Here is a 22510-nt window from a genome sequence, read left to right as displayed (position 1 = left end):
CGTATTTGCTTTCTCTCTTTGCAATCGACATGGCACAATGACCCTTGGAGAACATCAGGAAACGCTTCCGTTGGCAAACTTATGTATATCGGGAACTCTGTCTACTGGTCATGATACCTCCCACCACTCAACTGACGCCTGATGTCGAGCGCGGCCATCTGCTCGTTCAACTCTTCTTCAGCCATATGTGCTCTCAACGGACTCGTGGCCACCATCTCAGGTCTTGTTATCGCCCCCTCCATATCGAGTATAGTCTGTTCGCTCCAACTCCTGGTCCTTTCCCTCTTCACATCTGGCTTCACGTAGCTCTGCCGCGTACCAACCAGCGTCAACTCATCAGACCCCTCAAGCTCTTCCGTAATTCTTGCCAGTCTGTCTGTACTAGACATGGATCTTGCAGTTGTGACTGACTCTCTCTGCTGTCCTGTCTGTCCTTTTTCGGCATCGGGCTCGGATGCTTCGGTCGTGGGAACTGTGTTGAGTGTAAGACTCCATCGAGGCGCTTGTCGTTCTTTGGTCGCTTGAGGGAAGAAGTACACGATCAGCGGCTTCAAGGCGAGCATAGACGCGCAAATTATGCCCACGTTGGCTTCGACCATTGACCACGTCACCGCTTCTGCTGATGACGCCGTAAAATCGTGTCGAGCGTACGCGTTGTGCACCAATACAAGTCTAACAACCGATACTGCGCATGTACTGTACTCGTGTCAGTCCTTTGACCACCAAGCGAGGAGAATGTAGCTCTTACAAGAAACCCAACAGGAAGACGCCCACCAAAGCAATCTTCTGCCGCTTCGGCAACTTCAAGCGCGAGATGACTGGCATAGGCAACGCCAACACAGCAAAATCCAGCACGATGTTCACAGCCGACACACTCAACCAATACGTCCTCGTACTGATGCACTTTCCAGGCACCATCGGTCTCCATATCTTCCTGACCGGATTACAGAAGAAGATGGAGGCAAACACGCCCCACATTACAGACGGCACGAGAGCCGCAAACAGAAGCCATGTGAGTCGTCGCATTGTACGGGTGGGGAAAATGCGAAGGTATTGGGTCAAGATCGAAGCTTTGGTGACATGGATGAGGACGACGTAGAGGACATTCCAGCTGAGGAAGAGTTTGGCTGTCGTCGAGTGTAGATCGAGAGGGTTGACCCAGGCGTAGCTGCCAAATCCTGTCACGACCATGGCCACGGTAAGGCCAAGGACGACCCAGGAAAGGAACTGCAGGTTGGTAAGATTGGTGTTCTCATGATGTGCAAGTGGATGTGGGAGAGGCGGCGAGATGTAGTGGAGGGCAGTGGTATGGTCAGAAGAGCGAAGTTCCGACCATGTCGATCCTTTGACAAAATGACAAGGCAGGTACGTTCAGGCTTCAAGCTCAGACAGCAAGAAGCGAAGAAGATACTTACAAGCGACACCAAGATGACAAAATCATCAAAGCCTACAGCCTTGACAAATTTGCATCGTACTATCAGTCTTAATATCACCACAGCAGTCGCCAATGTGGTTGTGATGATGGTCGGTGTGAGGGCATCCCAACGGAGGTTCGGCTTCTCGTGGTGTGCTTTCGTCGTCATACTGGATTAGAGGTCGAAGGTAACCATAGATATAGCTGTAATATGTGGTAGGAGGAATGCGATGACAATGAGATAATAGGTAATGGTATGGTTTTAGGATTGAAAACTGTCAATCGTAGATAGGTACACATTCAATATGGAAGGAGCCTCGAAAGAGCTCTTTCCCTCCTTGACCTCCGCCACGATCAACATCACACAATGACCGACGTTCTTCCAACAACAGTTCAACCATTTTCCCTCTTTGGCGTTGTAGTGTCATCATCTGTGAAACGTTTGTGTATCCCTCCCTACAGAAGTGTATGGTCCACCAAGCCATGTGACTATATCCCCTTCAAGTCAAGGCATGTCGACCATCGACCAAAGTCAGAGCTTGGCCAACGAATCAAGTTCGATGGAACAGAACTTTGACAACGGATATACGGGGTACAAGCTTTGCACAGCATCGGGCGGGGACTAGGTGGGTGGATGGCGTGAGGTCGCTGGAAATGAGTTGCTCTACACCCAAGTATCTCCTTCTCCATGGAAAGAAACAGCTCAACGAGCTGAGCAGCTTGAGGTGAGCCACCGTCCTCGGGCTGGTTCTGTGAAATCGGACCCTATGTGTGCACACCATACTCTTGCTTGGGGAGAGGCGCGTATGTAGCAACTGATGGGTATATAGTGACTGCCGATGTCAGGCAATCGACGGTAGATCGCTCAGTGTATGAGGCGTGGGCTGTCGTAGCCTTGTACGTGCAGAGAACCTTGGGTGATTTCTCTATGAGTATGCCTCATCCATGGAATGCTGGAGAAGTAGTCCAGAATTGAGTTTGCTTCGTAGTTGAAAGGCAAGCCAATCGATCAGTTGCGGGAGAAGAGGGCCATCTTTGCTTGAAGATATGCCTGGACAGCGGCATCGTTTGCTTGCTGCGATCTGGCAGAGCTGACAGTGTGAGTCGGAAGAGACTGTGTCCAGGCTTGGATGGCTGATGGATTGTATCCGCCCTGAGGATGGGCTGGCATTGCATGAGTAGTTGGTGGAGAAGAGCTCATATTTTGTCGAGAAATGCTGTTTGAAGACTTGGTGATTGACGACATGTTGAGAAATAGAGATATATGAAGCAACAGAAGGATCTACACAGGGGGACCGGCTATATGATATATAGTTTGAGGACCGGGTGAAATGAGGATAGGATAAGATAACAGAACAAACTTCTGACAATTTGGAGATGAAAGGAGAGTATGCCTTGATACTGACAGGTCTCATGGCCGGGCAGCCTCGTGTATTTGTGTATGCTCCATCGACTTGACTGACGTAGGTTTCGGAAGCCAAACGGTCTGATTGTTGGACAACCTCAATGTGCAGTGCACGTCCCGACGGACATGCCTAAACCTGCCACTCCATGGGGTGTAGCAAGAGTAACCGCGCTCGTATTGCAAATATCATCCTTCATGCAACCATCGATTCACGATGAGAGCCTGGGTGGTTGGTGGTCAGGTTGTATGAGTCGAGGGAAGCAAGAAACGGCCGTTGTGCTCGCGTGTTTCGAAGGTAAGCTTCTTGGGGCCGCCGTTCGGCAACGCCTGACCAGGCCAAGAAGGACCCATCTGACAAATATTGTGCATGAACAAGCAAATGGAAGTGTAAGCGTCTCGTGTTATCTCTGACATGAAATCTCTCTTCCATGCTGCAACCGAGCTGCCCTTGCTAGAAGCGAGGTGAGATAGCGTCCTGAACGACTTGATGCAATCTAGCTGGTTTCAGGCTTGTTCGCACGATCTGGACTAGAAGTCGAAGCACTTGAGATCAGGGTCTCAACTCCACGCGATGATGGCCGTACTCCTCGCATGGGAGATTGATATCGTCTCGCGTGGAACTGCAACATAACTCGTTTGTTGTGATGTCTGCCTGGCACATGCGATTAGTTTGACAAATACACTGCTGAAAAGCACAACATTGTTTTTGGTGAGAAGGATCAATCATGCAGATCCCTCATGATCGCGATTTCATCCGCTTTCAACCTGACTCTGACTTTTCTGGTAAAGCCGTTTGCAAGCAGCTATTCATGGGAATGCCGAAGGAACAATAAGAAGAGTCGCAAGCCCTGGAGTGGAGCGTCTGCTGGAAAGAGTTCAATCTTGGAGTCGTAGATTCCAAATCCCTGAACGCGCCATCTTGGCAGCTCAAGTCTAAACTTGCCGGGTTTTCAGAAGGCGTCTCCGGCCTTTCCATGTGTCCTTTCGGCTTTGTGTTATGGCGCACGTTCTTTCCTTTGGAATTGGGTCCAGATTCCACAAGATATGCTTATCCCGCGTGGGTCGACGGAATACAAATTTGCTGGAATTGCCATGTTGTGGTCCTCATCCGAAGGTTGCACAACTCTCATTGATGTTGAGAGAAGCTTTCGACTCCTGTGGATTGCAAGAGGAAACAGCCAATCAGCAGGCGCCCTGCGGAGCTTCCAAATACTGTTCTTATAGGGCTGCAAGCCAATACTAGATACGAGGCCGTTGTTACAGTCAATGACCGACATATCCCACTACACTTCTCGGCGCATGAGTTAGACGTGTCAATGACATGTGGAATATATTGTTCACCCTGCATGCTGACGACAACCAAATACCTCATCCCGCAATTGCTCTTTGTTGTTCGTCTCCGCCTGCTCTTGCCGCGAGATGATCAGTTCTCAAGCCCAAAGCCTTCTTCGGTTCAGAGCCGAACAACGGCAAGCAGCCATGTCGTACGTCGTACACCGTGTAGCTTACATAGGAAAGAATGACATGCATGATTGTTTGTCAGGCTGGCTGATTTTCTCACCGCAAAGGTGGATCTCTAGCAAGCCACAATCGAGCCGACTTGAGATGCGCTAAGACATTGCGACGCTTTTGAGAAGATGAATCCACGAGCTCCTTGCTGATAGTGGGTTGGTTGAGGAGCCGACTGCTGTACAAAAGTGTATGTTTGAGAATGAGCCCTAGTGGTCAGTCGGGCGCTCTCGGGGATCTCGGTGAGATAGTGTCGCGAAATGCTACCTGTTGGAGGGAAAACGCCCTTCCAAAGAAGAACTACGTATCTTGGCAACGATGACTGTGAAATCGAGAAGAGAATCGATTATACTTCAGCCTCCAATGTAGGATCGTACTAGCTAAGGGCTGCAAGCAATTGTCCAAACGCTGTGCATCTAATTCCCAAAGCCGTGGGTAGGATCCAATGACCAAGAAAGAAACTAAACCAAGAGACCAAAAAGCAACGAAGCAGCATACCAAAACCATGCTGCTGATGACAATTAACCAGTCCTCCAATCCTTGCGGTCAAAGCATAACGGTGAGAATAACAGCTGATCCTTCCACCCCAGAGCCTCCTGCATGCCAAAACCAATAGTAGCCAAGATAAGCGTTGTATCCACTCTCCTTCAGGAGTCGAAGATGGCACCAAACACCGGAATGCCACGCGATTCAAGGCCGCCAACAACCAGTCTGGTGACATTGGCGTTGGAAATGATGACAATTGCTTCTGATTGAGACTCAACGTATCTGGCGTAGGCCAATCTGAGGATATCACCCCTGCCTGCTCTGGAGGTATCGACGATGCATGCACCGGGGTCAGCTGTGTAGACCGAATTGATGATAGTGTCGCCGAAGGATCTTCTAGGGTTGGAGCCCATCCAGAGCACATGCATCGGATGTTCGGAGCAACTCTCCAGGAGTGAGAGACATGGGCCGATGCCGGTGCCAGTTGCAACAACGAGGACCTTCTTGAACATGAGAGCAACGCGCATGACGCCGTAGATGGGCGCGCCCTTGACCCAGATGCGAGTAGGAGGGTTGTCGATGAAGTTGGATGTCCAGTCTCCAGCTCTTGACATGAGCACTCTGAAGCCCTGTTCGTCGTCAACTCCAGAGATTGTAGCAAAAGAATGAGTTTCCTTGAACGGAGAATCAGTGATGCGAATGCCCTGACAAACATCCATGCGCTTGTAATTAAAGTGTAGAAGAGCAGCTTGTGGTGAGAGAACTTGGACAAGGACATCACGCTCTCTGAGGCGGCTCCAGGGATACATGACGGCCAGCGTGATGATACTCAAGCACCTATGAAGTGAATTTGATTAGTACGACCTCTGATGACAGGCTCTCAATGGAGTCATTGTCCAAGATCTGCATCCATCGCAATGCAAAGTGTTATAAAGAACAGACTAGATGTCCATAGAAAGCCATGTCGAGATGGACTCTCAATGGGAACGAGCAGTAATCTAAATAACACATTGCATTGCGACAGCTATGAAGAATGGTGGACTCTGACGGTGGAGAGGGGTGAATTTTGCTCATACCAGAATAAGGGACTTCCAACCAGGAGAAGACTGACGGACTCGCGATAGGGGCGACCCGAGGTAGCAAAGGAGGCACCGAGCTGTGCCCACAGGAGGCCGACGCATGTCCAACCAACATAGCGATGAATAGCCTCAAAGGCATTGTGATGGGCGACACGAAAGGCAGGAAACGCAGAAAGGCTGACGGCAAGGAGAAGTATGCTGATTAACACAGCGAGGGCGAAGGCAGACGACTTTCCCGGGTCAGTGAGTTCCACGCCCAGGAGAACAGCAAAGGCCAGGTACCAGAGCATGCCAGCTGTGGCACATCCAGAGTGAAAGCCACCGTACGAGTAGACCTTGGCCCCTATTCTGCGAGCCGCGAGAGATGCTGACGGCTTGAGCATGCATACGCCACGGTACATGGCATTGACAACATGCTCGTTGCGGACGAGCACGGCGATGCAGAGGTTAATAGCAGCGCCCGTGGCGGCGTCGGAGCTGGTGATGCTAGCAAAAGGGGTAGTCAGGGCGAGGGCGATGAGGTTGGCAATGATGACGAAGGCGTAGATGAGTCTGTAGAGGGAGAAGAAGTCCCAGAAACGTCTAGTGGTTTCGGTGCCGAGTTGGGGAGGGAGCTCCTGGGCGCAAGCAAGCCACTCAAGCTCACCCTTGTCGGTGATGATGGGAGCCTCGGCCTTCTCGCAGGGCTGCTCTTCCTCTTCACAGATGGAAGAAGGGACGAAAGGAGACTTTAGGAGAGAGAGTAGCCACTGCTTCTCTCCCAGGCCGAGGTTGGAGAAGTAGTTGGGCTGAAGGCGTAGGGCGCGAGCAACGCGTTTCTCCTCAATAGAGGGACCAATGGAGCCATACTTAATTCCAGGCTCAGAGTTGGCACGGGGACGGATGATGTCCACCTTGATGGCCACAGAGGCGGCCGGTGGTCCCGAGAAGCGGCGGGCGGACATCTTGAGGTCATATTATTAGGTGGATGTCGGTGGATATGTCCTAGCCAAAACCATTGACTTACGATTCAAACAGAATACGAGGTAGAGTAGAACTCTATAGATGCCTTCCAGCGGCAGAGCTGTTCCTTTAGGATATGCGTTCCCGACCAATGGAAGGTGAAAAAGAAGAGGACGAACCAAGTGCAGGTGAATACAGCAACGCAACAGACAGAAAGCCAACCAAGCAGAAGAACTGGCGAACAATGAGTGGAATTCTAGGTCCGCATAGGTCGTATGTCGCCGGTTTGAGGGTGGGCTGGCAGGGCGAAATGTGAACTTTTCAGAGTGTTTTTCCGCTTTCACCACCACTGTGAATCGGATAGCCACGCGTCTCACTTCCGCAGAGCGCGGCTGCTAAGATAAGTTCCGATAAGATATTCCGAGGGAAGGCGCGACTTGTCTTGGTTGATCTGTGTTGCCATGCATTTGCCAATTCGGGAAATTCAGACTTTGCTCGTTTCCTGCTTGCAACTGTGGTAAGTTCTCTCGCCTTGACTTACAGACCGCAATCTCGTTGTCAATATGTTCTGGAGGCCGCCGGAGTATATGCTTTCATCGTTTGATGCTGCATTCAACTGCAGTCAATCTGCAGCAAACACTGGAGCAGCTTGCATGCATGGCCGATTGATCTGTCCCTACCATCGCTTTTCGCAGGATGTCCACGCTGATCGCGGCTTTGATTGACGTACTATTTCGATTCCTCTATGAAGTTTTCCAAATGTGTCGACAGTTGCTGTGTCTCGAACGTCCTACAATTGTACTTCCCTAGGGAGGCAAGGCTCGTGGTCGGAGAGTCGACAGATGTATATCATGGCATAGCTGATTTAGTAGTGCATATCACGCAGATAGTCAGTCAACTGGCTGAAGATGTTGAATCGTCGAGATCGTCAACGCGATGTCAAGCATAGGAATTTATGAGATGGTCGAAGGTCAACAACCATTGAAAGCTTCATGTTCAAGGTATCTATGATAGGGTTAAACGTCGGCATACATGAGCGACGCGTCTGTGGTGAAACTTCGCGACATTGATATCCTCCATCCTGTACCTGCTTCATGCTAAAAACACTACCAACTGAAACATCAATTCAAAAACCTAGGTATATGTTTCCTGACTGTCTGCGCTTTCAACAATGTGCTGCTCTCATACTACTTATGCTCCACTCGGGCGCCTATCAAAATGCAAAAAGCATTGTTGAGATCTTTACACCTCCGCTGAGAGCCCAAGATCTTGTCAACAATGTCTCTCTCTCATTGGTCGTGTCTCGGAGTCCGAATAGCTCTCTGCATTGAGATGCTATGGCCAGAACGGAAGATGATGTCGAGAGACGTCCAAAATTTACAATGTTGTTGATTGCGTTTGAGTCGTTTGCTCACCCGTACCAGGGCTCGGCATGGGATGCTGCATTTCAAATCCATTTCTGTCGGTTTCCTCTCAAGAAAAACATCGCCATCGAGTACCAAATGTAAGTCATTTCTTTGTTTCGATCTTTTCCCACGCCGCATCCTCTATCAGGTCAACTACACTGGCAGCCCCTATACCATCTTCCTCCTCCCTTGCTGGCATGCGACTATACCACGACATGGTGCGCGTTGACCATCCGATGCGCATCATCTACGCGCAGGACGTGTTCCCTCAACCGACCCCTTCGGCTCTCCCTGTCTGCTCCTACCTAGTCCTCTCATCGCCTCGCCATTAATTGAACCTCCTACGCTCTCTCACACCTGCCTGGCTTGCCCCTTTTGCTCCATCTACTCAGATCACTCCCTGTTCCTCGCTTATTCATACCGACGCACGAGCATGACTAATCCAAGCCTCGACAGTGAGAAAGATGGCACTAGGCTCGCAAGCTATTCGTCCTTGTTACAAGGACCTGCCTCACTTCGTCCTGGACACTGGGACATACGATGAGAACAAAGCAGTTCTCATCGATGCCGCCGCCCCTGAGAGGGCCATCACCAAGGCACAGGCCAAGGTGATGGTGGAAAGGGCGGCGCAAGGTCTGCAAGCAGTGGGCCTTAGGCGTGGTGACACGGTTTGTGTCGTTCATTTGAATGACGTAGGTCAACAAGGAAACGCCAACTGACGAACAGAGCTAACGAGCGCGTATTAGATCATGTACCCGGTGGTTTTTCTGGCCATCATCATGGCAGGGGGTGTGTTTTCGGGGGCTAACCCCATGTACAAGGCAGGCGAGCTCCGCCACCACTTTGAGGTCTCGGAGACCAAGTTCGTCTTCTCAGATCCCGCCTCCCTCGCTGCCGTCTCCGAGGCCTCGGAAGGTCTTCTCGATGGCGACAACATCATCTTCTGGGGCGACGGAGAGGCCGGTTCTTCGTTCGGTGCCCGGTACTCGCTCGCCGACCTCCTGGCAGGCATTGCTGGTGCACCGGTCGTCGACCCGGTCCGCTTCGACGATGAGACCCGAGCCAGAGATACCGTCGCCGTTCTCATGTCGACAAGTGGCACCACTGGCTTGCCCAAGATGGCCGCCCGCTCACACCTGAGTCTCGTCACCGAAAACATCGCCTTGCAAGACGGTGTCGCAAAGAACTACGAAGTCGCCCGTTTGCTCTTCACCCCTTTCTTCCATGGATTCACCGCCCCGCTGGCTTTACTCGACGCTCTCGTTCATGGCCGCACCACCTATGTCATGCCTCGGTTCAATGTCGAGAGCTGTCTTGAGTACGTCGAGCGTTACAACATCACCGAGATGGCAGCACCCCCTCCCGTTCTCCTGGCTTTCAGACGCGTACCCGAGGCCGAACGCACTGCGCTTCGCTCAGTCCGACTTATCTGGAGTGGAGGCGCGCCCATGTCGGCCAGCATGCAGAATGAAGCCGTTCGCATGTTCTATCCCTACGCACGTATCGTCCAAGTCTACGGTATGACAGAAGCAGGTTGGATCACGACTTTCAAGTTCCCAGAGCTCGACGAGAGCGGTTCCGTAGGTCGCTTGTTGCCTTCTTACGAAGCCATGTAAGACTTTCGGATTTCCACTCCTTGGACCCCCCATCATCGCCTTTTCCACTAACAATTCGCATCAAGCATCGCCGACGCCGAAGGCCGCGAAATCACCACAACCCAACAACCGGGCATGCTCTTCATCCACAGCCCCATAAACATGCTCGCGTACCACAACAACCCCTCCGAGACCTTCAACGCACTACGCAACAACTGGCTCCGCACAGGCGACATAGCCCACTTCTCCTACCCGGACCACAAACTCTACATCACCGACCGCAAAAAGGACATTATCAAATACCGCGGCTGGCAAATCTTCCCCACGGAAATCGAAGCTTGTTTGCTTTCTCATTCGCTCGTTGCCGATGCAGGTGTATTCAGTTGGTACATTTCTGACGTGGACAATGAAGTCCCCGTCGCGCATGTGGTGCTGGAAACCGGTGTGCCGCTGTATGCTCAGCAATTCGGCATCATGGGTGAACTCATCAACCACTGCAAGGACAAACTCGCCAAATACAAGACTGTGGCGCTGGAAATGAGGTTCAAGGAGTCCATTCCCAAGAACCCTGCTGGCAAGATCTTGAGGGATGGGATGAGGCTTGAGGAGTTGATTTGGAGAGATGTCAGAAGGTGGATGCTCAGCTGCAGGGATTGGAATGCTGGCCCTCCGCCTGTGGAGGAAGAGATCGTCTGGGAGGAAGATGAGGAGGGTGTGTGGGATGATGAGGACGTTGACGAGGGCCCGTACGTCAACGAAGAGAGTGAAAAGGAAAAGGCTGAGAACGAGATTCTGGCGAGGAACCTCGATATACTCGGTCTATGAGGATGACCTCTCGGATGAACTTTCTCTTTGCTGGTCTTCTGTTTTACTGCTAGATACCCCTTTACTACACTAATGGTCAAGAACATGGTTAACGAAGATTGATTCATTTTCTCAAGTGACTGCAGCAAGGGTATAAGAATATCAAACGTATGAGCAAGGCAAGGTGGTAATCATCGGAAAAGCAGCAGCAAAGACTTCTTCTTTCAGCGCCAGAACCATCCTGGACCGTTCTTCTTGTCAAGCGACTCATGTCCGCCATCTCTGCCTTCTGACTTGTTCTCGCTGTCAGGATGTCCGGTCGATTCCTCCTCTCTGTTCTCTTCAGTGCCGTCGGAGAAGCGTTTGTTCAGAACGCGCTTTGTGTACACTGATCCATCGGGCATAGTGCGTGTCTCAGTGGTGGTCATGACGGAGATGACACTAGGCTTCTGCGTCTCCTCGTTGGAGGTCATAGCTGTCGATGAGGAGCTGACAGGCATAGACACTGGTTTCGAAGCTTCTGCTTCTTCCTTTCCATAACCGTTCTTCCACAAGTTCTCGTACATGTCCAACTCGGTGTCGGGCTTCATGTTGCTTCTCACGACCAAGTCTTCTGCATCAGGCGAAGCCACTATTCTCGCCAGCTGCGTAAAGTCCTCGTGCACGGCACGGCCATAGGGTGTCCAGAAGTTGCTAACTCCAGACACGATTTTGCCAAAGACGCGATCGAGTTTCTTGGTTTCGAGAGGGGTGATGTTGTACAGGCTAGGCAGTTGAGGTGGCAAGATTCCTCTACACTGCAAACCGAGCATCCAATCGATTCCTGGTTGAGCCCAATGATTGTACAAGGTTTGATTGTCAGGATCAGAGGCGGCAATCGAGTCTTCGGCTTTCCAGGCGTCATGGGCAACTTGGGGTTTGTCAAGGTGGGCACAGAGCAGGTCCTCGAAAGCGGCACGCCACTTGCCGCCGTGTTGATGAGCCTCGGAGTGTTGCTCGAGTTGAATGGGCGAGTACGGGCTGTGTCTGAACCAGTCGACACTCAGCCAGGTTGTGTTACTGGTTGTGGTACGGATGGGGAATTTGCTGTGAACAGGCATCATGCCTTGGCCATGATCCTGGTACAGACTGAGGATCTTTCTTGGGTCAACTCCAAAACTGGCATTGCGTGATTGAAGAAGCAGGACACGTGCAGCTTGACGGGCCTCTTCGCTGATGGGACCGCCAAGGTAAGATCTTCTTTCGGGAGCACCTAGAAGAGAAGCGAAGAGGGGTGGGAAGTCTTCTTCTAAACGTTTACGCACTTCTCGCATCTCGTCTGACCATCGCTGCTCTTCGGCGCCGAGAGAGGCAGAAATGAAGCCTGGCAGAGAGTTGATTCCTTCGACCAGAGCGTTGATTTGTTCGTCAGCGAAGCGGCGGAAGTCAGCGAAAGGATCATCGTCACGGCGAGTTTTGTCCGATTCTGATGAGGACCACCATGGAGCCATGGCTTGAGATGGAGTGCTTTGCTTCGAGAGTGCAGGATGAAGGAAGCTGAGAAAAGTAGGTTTGTTTGTTCTGTATAAGCCTAGGTTACATGTCACGGATGAGAGAGTGGCGACAAGACCAGCTTGACGAGATATTCTGGAAACAAAAAGGGAAAGAAGCACGAGTAGCTCCTGCCTGCTCCAAGTTTTTGAGTTTGGCGCGAGCGGGGTAGCGTCGGAGTGGTATAGAGACATTACACAATGTGCAACCCATTATCGAGCACCCGAACCCTTTTTGCAGTAGCAAACATGAGGCTCATCCGTTGAGACTTGCAAATGCATCACATTACAGGCCGTCTGGTAGCCATGCCGCGCCACCCACCTCGATTAGATCGTTGTCATACGCAAGGCTGAACCCACGAGACGAGAATGAACGAGTCGCGTGTGTATTGTCCATACCGCTGATCACATGGAAGTAGATCTCAAGAAAAGAAAATGGACAAAAATAAGGCTGTTGTGTGTGATTCAGGATGCTACGACTACTAATCTAAAGGAGCGAATGTGCTACCAGGCAACGTTAATAAGAATACCAAATGTGTCCAGCAAGAAGAAAGGGAAGGGCGAGAAAAGAATTCGAAAGTCCAAAACATGAAAGCAAGATTACGCCCGTACAAGTCCCATCTCTTTCCATGCCATGTGCCGTGTCCGAAAAGAAGAAAAATCTGCGCCAGAATGACATCGTAATCATACCCGCTTTCGTAAGAGATGCTCAAAATTCAGAAACTCGAAAGGAACGCCATGCCGCTTGATCCCACATCGTTATGCTTGACTTTCCACCACCTGAAGCGAGGATTGTCATCACTCGTCCTCGTCGTCATCGGCGCTTCTCTTGCGCTTTCCACCAGTAGACAAGGCAGGGCTGGCGGACTCGTCTTCGAAGATGAAGATATCATCCTTGAGATCTGCAATGCATGTCTTCTTGGGTGGGGAGATGACTATGGGTGGGTTGCACTCGAGTTTCTGCTTCTCGATGGGTGACTCGAGAGTGCATGTCTCTGGTAGTTCGTTGATGACAACGATCGAGTCCTTCGTCAAGCCTTCAGGAATGAATTCGGTGGTGTCGAGTGAGCCGAGAGGCGCACGTGCGGCCTCATCAGTTTCCATGTCCGCTGCTGACTTGAGCGAACGGCGAGATGAACGAGGAGAGGACGATGAAGAAGCGACAGGATCGTAGTCTGCAGGGGCGACATTCTCTTTGCCTCGGTCCTCGTTGGCCTTTGCGGCAGATTCATCATCCGAAGAAAGGTCCAAAGTCAGGGTGGAGTGCTCCATAAGGTTCTCGGCTTCCTCGTCGGCAGTGTCTTCGTGGATGGCAAAGAACCATGAGCTGGGCATGGACTCTTCGATAGAAGACGCAGGCTTCGGCAGAGGTACAGCAGCAGGGGCAGTGGACTTCAATGAGGCGGTAAGGGCAGCATCAATGCTAAACGGCAGTCCGGTACGGGCAGATGATCGAGAAAGCAAGGAAGAGTCAATGCGAGTGATGGGAGTGTGAGCGCTGAGTCTGCGACCCTTGTCGCGTTTTGATTTGGGAGATCTTCCAGCAGGGGCAGTGGACGGTGTTCTTGCAGAAGGCTTGGTCACACCAGCGTACTTCATTGGAGTGGACAGACGGGAGGGCACGGTGGCTGGAGGAGGCATTGAAGTTGTAGGTGTCGTCTTGGTAGGGTTGAATGTGAAGTTGAACGAGGATGGCAAGGTGCTGAGGCCTTTGGGCTTGAGTGATGTCGAGGGCAAGTCCAACTTGGTGCGCTTCATGGGCGACAGGAACATGTTTGGGTTTACATTTTCGGCATCGTCGTTCTGTCCATCAAAGTCGTCGAAGGAGGGAGTGACGCGACGTTTCGCAGAAGGCTTTAGACTGGGTGATGAGGTCGGAACAAGCATCTTTGCCTTGCCAGACAATGGACTGGGAGTTTTGATCATGCCTTCATTCACGCTAATGTCAGCCATGCATATATCAAACACACCATCAAGTGTGATGTTGAAGCCTGAACTCACCATTCTGACGATTCTTGATACCGGATAGATGGGCCAGACGGGGACTGTCGAGCACGCCAAAGGGCTGTCTAGGCATCGATACAGTTGCCATGATCGCTTGCGATGGCTATCACGCCGATCAGGTAGTCGAGTCTGTGTGTTCACGGTTTGTTTACTTGGCGGTCACGGTTTTCGTGTCAACGACGATGATAATAATGATACTGAAAAGTGGCGAGGTTGTCTGCCAACACGAGGAAAGAGTGTAAGCGCCTTGGGTGAGAGAGCGAATGGAGAGGATAGTGGCAGCAGTAGACAAGGGGGACCTGGATGTCCTGTACTCGTCTCAGGTCGCGTTCGCTCCCTCGTCGCGCGTCGTTCGTGTTGGTCTACTCCTCCCGGAATTGGCTCTCCCCTCTTTTTCGGCACCTTGTCCACGCCTGTGATTGGCTCGCACTGCTCCGTGCATAAATTGCGGTAAGCTTGGTGCATAGCGCGTCTGTGTCTGTGCCACCCAACGTTTCCCCAGTAGCCTTTGTCCTACCAACACCAACCTCCAACTGGTAAGGTCGGAGATTGAGACAGGTTATTTGACCAAAAGATGACGCTGTCACGCCGCAATGCACCTTGACTTTCCGCTCCAGCGATGGCGAGAATGCTCTTGCTCTGCTCCATCAAAGCCTGAGAATGCCTCTCCTGCCACTTGCTACACTGGTATACTTCTATGAATCAAAGGCGCCCGATAATTCAACGGTTCGCGGCTCTCATGACTTGATTCTTCCCGCCACGATCAAGATCTTGTTCGATTGAGATTCTAGTGTCGATCTGCCTTGAATAGGCCTGGTCTTTCTTGAGCTGGAAGCTGAAACAGATCAATATATCGCTGTTGGCGCGTACGAATTGCCCTACTGACTACAAACGGATGCCCGCGAGTTTTGAGTGGTTCCCACAACAACCACTCTAGTACACTTCGGTCGTCTCAGCTCCAGGTACAGATCTGAGTCCGACCGGCAACTCAGCAAGATGATATACGGGGCCCGAACACATAGGTAGCACCATCGACATGTTCAAGTGCGAATATATGGACGCGGCCACCGTTTCGAGACAAGTCGCGACGAACTCGGAGAGGCAACTTGCACCTTGGTCCCGAAAAAGCACTATAAATATCTGGATCATATCGTCGCAGCTTTGTCACATCGGTTCCAACCTCAACCTTCTCCAAGGATGGTTGGAGAGAGACCAGAGCTCACGAAGGATTCTGACGATGTGCTGCTCGGTCCTTATTGTCCAGGCTGGCTGCATATGCCCGGGTACGGGCACCCGACGAACGGACTCGGGTTCCGCAGCCGCAATTTGCAGACAGATCTATTGAGCGTCATGGATGGATTGAAGCTCCGGAATAGAGGCACGAGGCTCGTCAACGTACAGTGTGCCCGACGGAGCATCAGTTTGTTCGCTCTTCCGATGGGAGCTCGAGGCTTGTAGCCAGACTTGGGTTACAAGACCACAACCTGCAGACGATTCCCCGAGTGGACGTCTAACACTAAGACTACGGAACAGAAGCACGAGGCCGTCAATACGTAGCATAGAAGACGGAACTTGGACTTGTTCGCTCTTGTGACGGCACTCAAGGTTTGTAGCTATACTCGGGCTACAATACCAGAGTGCCTAAACAGCTCCGTTCGATGGTTTTGTACCCGGTTTTCGAATTAGCGGACCAAAGCACGAGGTTTGTTGTTGCACGACACGAGTGATGCAGCATAAACTTCTTGGCTCCCCTACAAGCACCTAAGGTTTGCAATCAGGTTCGGGCTATAGCACTACAGCCTGCAAACGGCTCGCGATTGAGTTGATAACTGATGTTGAGGCCACGGTACCAAAGCACCAGAATCATTATCGCACAGTACAACGACGGAACATGTGTTTGTTTGCTCTTGTGACAGGCACCGAGACTCGTGGATAGATTCGGGCTACGATCAGAGAACTCCTCCGGGTGAAATAATATCTAGCGCTCAAAGTTCAGAGCCAAAGCACGAGAGTAGACAATGATTAACGCAGGGAGAGAAACCACATTGAGTGCTTTAGTCGTCAGTTGTTTTCAAGTCTCGGACATCAAGCACGAGGACAAATGATGAAGAGGGCAGCGGCTGGTGGATCAGTATTGTTTGTTCTTGTAAACGGTAGACCCCGTCTCCTCCTTCGGTAGCATGATATGTTTGATCCGGTCTGAGGTAAAAATTGATGCTACTCTCACGATCACACGTAGGCGGAATGGAAGCTATCAGAATGCATGGTGGTTTCCAGATGATGGGTAAGTCCAAAGAGAGCCCATGCATTGACGACTCTCAGTGGATGCTACCTCTTCATCGAAAGCGCTGTGCATTTTTATAGGTCCCTTAATGACATGCTTCAGCGATGAAGATTTACCCACACTTTCGACAGACAGCACATATTACGTACGACGGAAGTGGTATAGCTTCAATTTTTAGATTATGACAGCAAGCCCAATATAAAAGCCCTTGCAGGAGGGTATATAACCGTACATCCTCATCTTATACAGACGAAGGGTATCATTAAGAAAAGCAGAAAAGAAGAACAAGCAAAATGTGTAACAACACCAAAAACAAAACAAAAAAATGTACAAAGATATACACAATTTGCTTTCGTCGTTCTGGGCCTCAGATGACCGCGGGAAACATTATGATCATCTTAGCGCCAATGGCACCGTGTGAGGCGCTTAGAGGACGAGGACGGCCATACCGAGAGCGGCAGCGGCGGCGCCGGCAACGTTCATGGCGGAAGCAGCGCCGGTGAAGTGGGCGGGCTTGGTGGAGGTGGCAGCAGCACCGGTGCCGGAGGCGTAACCGGAGGTCTTGGTGACAACAGTGCCGTTGTTGTAGGGAGCAGAGGGAGCAACGACGACGGGGGCAGTAGGAGCCGAAGGGGCAGCAGTGCTCTTAAGAGAGGTGATGGTGCACGAGCAGTCCTCGATGGTGAGGGTGGTGGCAGCAGTCACGGTGATGGTGTGGGAGCCAGCAGTGACGACAGTAGCGGCAGGGCAGAAAGTGGTCAAGCTAGGAGATGATAGTCAGCACGATGTACTTAAGATGTGTATAGGTATCAGGACACTTACTGGGTGACAACCTCAGTGACGTAGACGGGGCCAGCAGGGGCGGTGGTGTTAAGAGCTGCAGCAGAGGCAGAGGCGGCGAAAGCAGCAATGGCGGCAATGGTGAACTGCATTTTGATGGTGTTGGGTTGGTGGTGGTGGTTTGGGAAAAAGGCGAAGGATTATATTATTGGGTTGGTTGCTGAAGCGAGTGTGAGACCGAAGTCGAAGTTGGTTGGATTGATTGATTAGTGAGTGGATGAAGAAAGGAAAGTAGTTACATGGCAATAGGGTCGAGTCCTTATATACCAAGTTGCCATGGTCTATTATTTGGTCGCATTGACACTTGGCGTAAGCCATTCCCTCAGCCGGCTCGTCCGCTAATCGCTAGTGTCCACGCCCAGGTCCCATCGAAATGTGTAGAAGAGGCCCCGGGATTGGATAGTCAGAGTCGGTCTCACCTTTATGCTCTCAAATTTGCCCGGCCGTTGCTGTCATTGACCCTACCTTGAGCAGTTCCCGCAACGACTTCTCAACCGTAGCAACTTCCGGCATCATCACTATCGCAACTGCACTCTTTTTTCTGGAGCATCATGTCTTCGCAGCAACGAGCAGAAGACCAAAACCACGGACATACAGGTGGGACTCAGGGCCAGGCTACCCCGTATTCAAGTCAGGTGGCGACAGCCATGCGTCCAGTGCAATTTCCCATTACCCCAATGCGAGCCGTCGATAGAGTCGCATCCTTCTAGACAGTGGCTGAGTCCTTTGGCGAAATGCTGAGGAACATGTCTAGCGCAGTCGTCAATTGGACTATTGAGTCTAAAAATTGCCACTGTCTACGCCAGCCCTGGTGTGCCTGGCTGACATTTCCGATTGCGCTCTGCACCTTTGGACTATTTTGGTGATTTCTGGTGGTTAAACTTCGACGTTGAGCGCCTCCCTTCTTCGCTTTCAATGTCTTGGTCTGCAAGGGCAACATGGGTTCCTGCATAAGCCTGAAGTTTGGCGAAATGACAGGCAAATCGAACTGTGCCTGGCTACCAAGCACACAAGCATAGAATATTCTTGATTGCAGCACTATTGGTATCTCAATGCAATGCGCAAGCTTATGATGGGTACCATGTTGAAGCAGCGAAAAAGCGTGCCCTAACGTGCGAATGAGACACTTCCGTCGTCGACTCATGGCGAAGCAAGCCCAACAGGCTGAAAGGCTGAAAAGTTAGCATGATGTGATACTCGTGAACGAGCACCAGTCAGGTGGTGCAAGCGAAGCAGGTGGACTGAAGGAGCACCTGGTTTCCCCAGTCCTCTCCAGAAAAGCTGCGAATTTCCGCGAGCCTCGTCCAGTTTTTCCATCGAGACGCAACACACGTAAGCTGGGCTTGGCCTGAGGCAACAATTATTGGACGTTTGAAACCACGACTCGAGAAACTCTTCCGGCATGTCCGAGGGTTGTTGAAAATCTTCGTAGTCGGTGATGGACTATTTCCGCGACTTGCAGCAACTCTTGCCTCAATTTCCAGACTTCGTCAATAGCTTGCGAAGGTGCTCAATGTGTCAGCGGAGCATCGCGAGGGACGAACCCTCGTGAGTGCTGCTGTTCGAACCGAGCTCTGCACATCCCCCGCAGCCGGGAAATTGTTCTTGGTAGATGGCTTTCTTATTGGTGGTCTATGCGCTCGCGGAGTTGGTGGATGGTGTCGGGACTCGAGAGGGCTGCGACCAAAGGAGCCTTCAGCCTGTGTTGCGGGATGTCTTGAATCTCGGAGTGATTGGTTGTTGCCACCAATCTTTGGGATCATCTTATCGGATCAGATATAGCCCTATGACGGGACGGTCATCGATATCAAGTGGGCGGTTCGACGCTCCTTTGCCAGTGGCTCATTTCAGCTGCGGCTCACAGAGTGCAATCGTCGCAATACGAATCGACTATTCGTGAGACTCCGCACATCTCATTTCGTTGCGCTCACCAGCGGCATTCCACTTGCGCCGCTGCACTGCTGATTCTCAACGAGAAGCTGACCTCCTGATCCCCTTCTTTCGCGAAGCGTGCGAGAAGTTTGTCTGCTGACTTTGGTGTCCACGACCTTAGAGTGGGATTGTCCAGCCGACCTTTGACAATCACTTTCAGAAGTCAGTCAATGATGTGACGATCTCCATGTTCGTTCTCTCGAATCGATAATATCGCGCCCGGCGCACGGTCCGGAGATAACGACGAACTTTGAACTTTCAAAGGCGCCATCTTCCAAACATCGACTGCACCCGACAACCAAAACATGCCCTTCTATTCGAAAACTTCTCAACCTGTTCACAACGACCGTCGGTGTTTCTGATATGCACTACTATCGGTTGTCATGAGACTGGCATGACTCAGGAGTCGAACAAACTTCTTCTGCCATGCGTTCGATGCCTACGACCCCGATCGATCCTCCGCACACATACATGTCGATCGTCGAAAGTATCAGCACAACTTGAGACGAGTTTGACCGCCCGTCACGAAACGTCGAAACTGAATCCCGATCGAGCTCAAAGGGGATCGCGAACTTCGTTCTACGATCTTTCCGATGCAGTGACACCCCCAAACCGGTAAATTTTCTCTTTGCGAGCGAAAAGTGAAAAGCGTGCATGAAGCCCTGTCCAAGTATTCTTTCACAGCCACACCTCTGCTCCTACTGCAAGAGGGAAGATCGAGGGAAGATCTTTTGGTCGCTTTCCCATGACCCCCTTTTCGAATCGCGATGCCTATTCAAATCCTTGGCCCGCGACTTAAGGTTATTCGATGCCAGCAAGGGTTTACGATCCCGGGACAATACTGACCTGCCAGCCGCTTGTTATTGCAGCGACTTGGTATTCTGATCGCGGCTCTGTCGGAGCAAAGGCCTTGCATGCGGGCGCGTGCGCTCGTTCATGCACGGCAGAGAGAAGATAGGCGACGATGGGAACATGAATAGGAGAAAAAGTGTTGGATGAGCAGGAGTCCTTTGCCGTTCATGCTGATGAAAGGCAACATAAGGATGACGGGTAGATGACTTTTGCTAGTCACTGCTGCAGATATCACACACGGCAGCGATATTGGGTGTGTGTCACGCTCTTGGGTCAGGAAACACAGGAATGACCGGAGTTCAGAGTCACAAAACACATACCAAGCGAGTTGAGTTTATCCAAGGTCATTCGCATTCGACAGTATGACAGGGATTGGCTCTGAGAGTGAAGTAGATTTTGATACATTAACAAGAAAGAAAACTGTTTGGGTATATACTGTCGTTGACACAAAAAATCTCAAGCGCCTGCTGTACAATAAAAATGCGGTTTCGTCATGAATATTCGTGTTCTCATCGTTCCATGGTGTTGATGACCAGAACGTCTAACAGACAAAGGAAAGGTCCAAAGGTTGATGGCATGATGAAGCCGATCTACAGGCAAAGGTGTGATGCGATGAGCTCTGCATCCTCAGCATGAGAACTGTGTCGTCTTCTCTTTTGCTCTTTTAGCTCATGCTCAACGTCCATCAATCGGGTTGCGACCCATGATCTCATTCTGTTGTCGTTCTTGACAGCGTCGCAGTTCAACAGGTCGGTAAGAGTAGTCTTGATCCGAGAGGAGATGTCTGCAAGCTTGGCCTCATCCATGGTCAACGGCGGTGGTGCTGATGGTTCCTCTGGGATAGGTGCGATGCTTGTCCTGTTTGGAGAAGTGGGCGGTGACAGCGAGCTTCGTCTCGAGCCCATTGAAGCTGAGCGGGAGTGCCTCCTCTTGCCAGCAGAAGGTGACGGTTGTGATGAGAATGAGAATGCAGGAGAAGGCGCTGTGAAAGAAGAGGAAGGAGACTGGTTTGCCGAGGACGAAGTGCTGGATCCAGGGCTGCCTGACGAGCTTGAGACGTTCGAGTCGACTGACAATCGTCGACGAACATTGGTCTGCTGTGAATGCAGAATCATGTATGCTTGGATGAGCTGGGACTGGGAGTTGTTAGTCAATTGTTTCTTCAGAAGTGTGATAAGTTATAACACACCTTTTCTGGGCTTGTTGAAGTCATTCTGATTGGACTGTGTTGTTGATCGGCGATGAGTTACTGATTGAAAGAAGACCGGCTTCAGTCAAGTTGATATGTTATACTGCTTTGCCAATAGTTGGTAGGGTGACGGAAGGAATGCAGTTGGCCAAGTGAGCACGAAGGATTGCTTGGACAGACGGTGGGAACGTTTGAGATAAGAAAGTCGATATGAGATTGATGAAAGTTGGAAGACCAGGCTGTCAGGGTACGCCAGTGGATATATGTACAGTTGGGCTACGGGTACTTGATGAAGCTACTATTGCATAATGTTTGCAAAGGAAATTAGCGTTGGCTATCGTGCAGCGGTATCCACACCTTCTTGACTGGAAACGCATGTCAAGGATCTCACAATGGCGATGAATCGTGGAATGCAGGGGAGTCCGTGGGACGCGAAGGCGCTGACGTGCCTGCTGATCGGCCGCCATCACGAAAGTTGATTTCTGTGTAAACTCTGACGAAAGGTGGGTCGACATGACTTTGGACAAGGTTGAGAACGTCGCGATAGGGTGTGCAGCCAATAGGCGTCCCTGGAGACGACCCGACGTGTCTCCTCCCGATCGGGCGATGTCCATACAACCTTCTGATCTGTGGCTCAGTAGGAGGCTCCGAGAGGGCACCCAAGGGTCTCTGATCATGCGAAACCATGTTTTGGATGCTCCGATCCGTGGGGCTGCTGGGCACTTGACAGCCACACTTGTTGGCAGAACTTGGCCGCCACGTTTGCCCTGTGGCATTATATCCACGTCTATCTTTGTACTCCTTACTCAAAACTGGTACTTGGTTGAGAGCTTGCGCACGCGCTTCGTTTCATGCTTCATTTCGATTGTCGTTTCCTCCCTCCCATCAGTTGAGTGTTTCTTCGCAGCGATATGTGAGATGCTGCCGTCATGACATCAGTGTGTGTCAGCGTCGTTTTTCTCGTTTCTCGTTCTGCTGGAGATTCTCGTTTTCACGGAGAAGATGCGGCTCAATATCGCGCGGCATCACAGCTACATTCCTCTATATCAACCAATTATACATGCTTATCAGAACGAAGCGTCTAAGCGGACTCTGACACCGCGCCGTAATCATGCACAATAGTGGATACTTTTAGGAGGAGAGCCTTCCGCTGATATGGTGTTGACATGCTCGTTCAAACCCCCAGGACCAGGATGCCTTCTTTAGCCTCGAGCAAATTCTTGCCGATTCCCGACTACCA

General features: G+C 51.2%; 7 protein-coding genes across 7 annotated transcripts; 1 reads left to right on the top strand and 6 right to left on the bottom strand.

Moving 5' to 3' along the window:
* Nucleotides 1-101: 101 nt before the first annotated feature.
* M436DRAFT_43290 (uncharacterized protein) lies at nt 102-1583 on the bottom strand (the record flags this gene model as incomplete). The annotated part of the gene is made up of 3 exons (XM_013573664.1): nt 102-696; nt 749-1227; nt 1416-1583. 3 exons carry the CDS (start codon nt 1581-1583, stop codon nt 102-104), a joined length of 1242 nt encoding a protein of 413 aa, XP_013429118.1.
* Nucleotides 1584-4975: 3392 nt separating this feature from the next.
* On the bottom strand, nt 4976-6468 carry M436DRAFT_10417 (uncharacterized protein; the record flags this gene model as incomplete). Its single annotated transcript, XM_013573382.2, has 2 exons — nt 4976-5651; nt 5891-6468. Coding segments are annotated over 2 exons (1254 nt in total), but the record flags the coding sequence as incomplete, so codon positions are not given.
* A 2276-nt stretch (nt 6469-8744) lies between these two features.
* On the top strand, nt 8745-10448 carry M436DRAFT_11418 (4-coumarate-CoA ligase-like protein; the record flags this gene model as incomplete). The annotated part of the gene is made up of 3 exons (XM_013573384.1): nt 8745-8933; nt 8988-9853; nt 9923-10448. Coding segments are annotated over 3 exons (1581 nt in total), but the record flags the coding sequence as incomplete, so codon positions are not given.
* A 416-nt stretch (nt 10449-10864) lies between these two features.
* Nucleotides 10865-12130, bottom strand: M436DRAFT_80255 (uncharacterized protein; the record flags this gene model as incomplete). The annotated part of the gene is made up of 1 exon (XM_013573855.1): nt 10865-12130. One exon carries the CDS (start codon nt 12128-12130, stop codon nt 10865-10867), a length of 1266 nt encoding a protein of 421 aa, XP_013429309.1.
* An 837-nt stretch (nt 12131-12967) lies between these two features.
* Nucleotides 12968-14261, bottom strand: M436DRAFT_80254 (uncharacterized protein; the record flags this gene model as incomplete). Its single annotated transcript, XM_013573854.1, has 2 exons — nt 12968-14097; nt 14171-14261. 2 exons carry the CDS (start codon nt 14259-14261, stop codon nt 12968-12970), a joined length of 1221 nt encoding a protein of 406 aa, XP_013429308.1.
* Nucleotides 14262-16883: 2622 nt separating this feature from the next.
* Nucleotides 16884-17389, bottom strand: M436DRAFT_80253 (uncharacterized protein; the record flags this gene model as incomplete). Its single annotated transcript, XM_013573853.1, has 2 exons — nt 16884-17220; nt 17280-17389. 2 exons carry the CDS (start codon nt 17387-17389, stop codon nt 16884-16886), a joined length of 447 nt encoding a protein of 148 aa, XP_013429307.1.
* Nucleotides 17390-20671: 3282 nt separating this feature from the next.
* Nucleotides 20672-21957, bottom strand: M436DRAFT_62231 (uncharacterized protein; the record flags this gene model as incomplete). The annotated part of the gene is made up of 3 exons (XM_013573693.1): nt 20672-21217; nt 21271-21304; nt 21662-21957. The coding sequence occupies 3 exons, from the start codon at nt 21955-21957 to the stop codon at nt 20672-20674; spliced, it is 876 nt and encodes a 291-aa protein (XP_013429147.1).
* Nucleotides 21958-22510: the final 553 nt, after the last annotated feature.

This window comes from Aureobasidium namibiae (assembly GCF_000721765.1).
Source record: "Aureobasidium namibiae CBS 147.97 unplaced genomic scaffold scaffold_5, whole genome shotgun sequence".
In the NCBI taxonomy this organism is placed as follows: Eukaryota; Fungi; Ascomycota; class Dothideomycetes; order Dothideales; family Saccotheciaceae; genus Aureobasidium; species Aureobasidium namibiae.
This window is presented reverse-complemented; position numbering and strand designations above follow the sequence as displayed.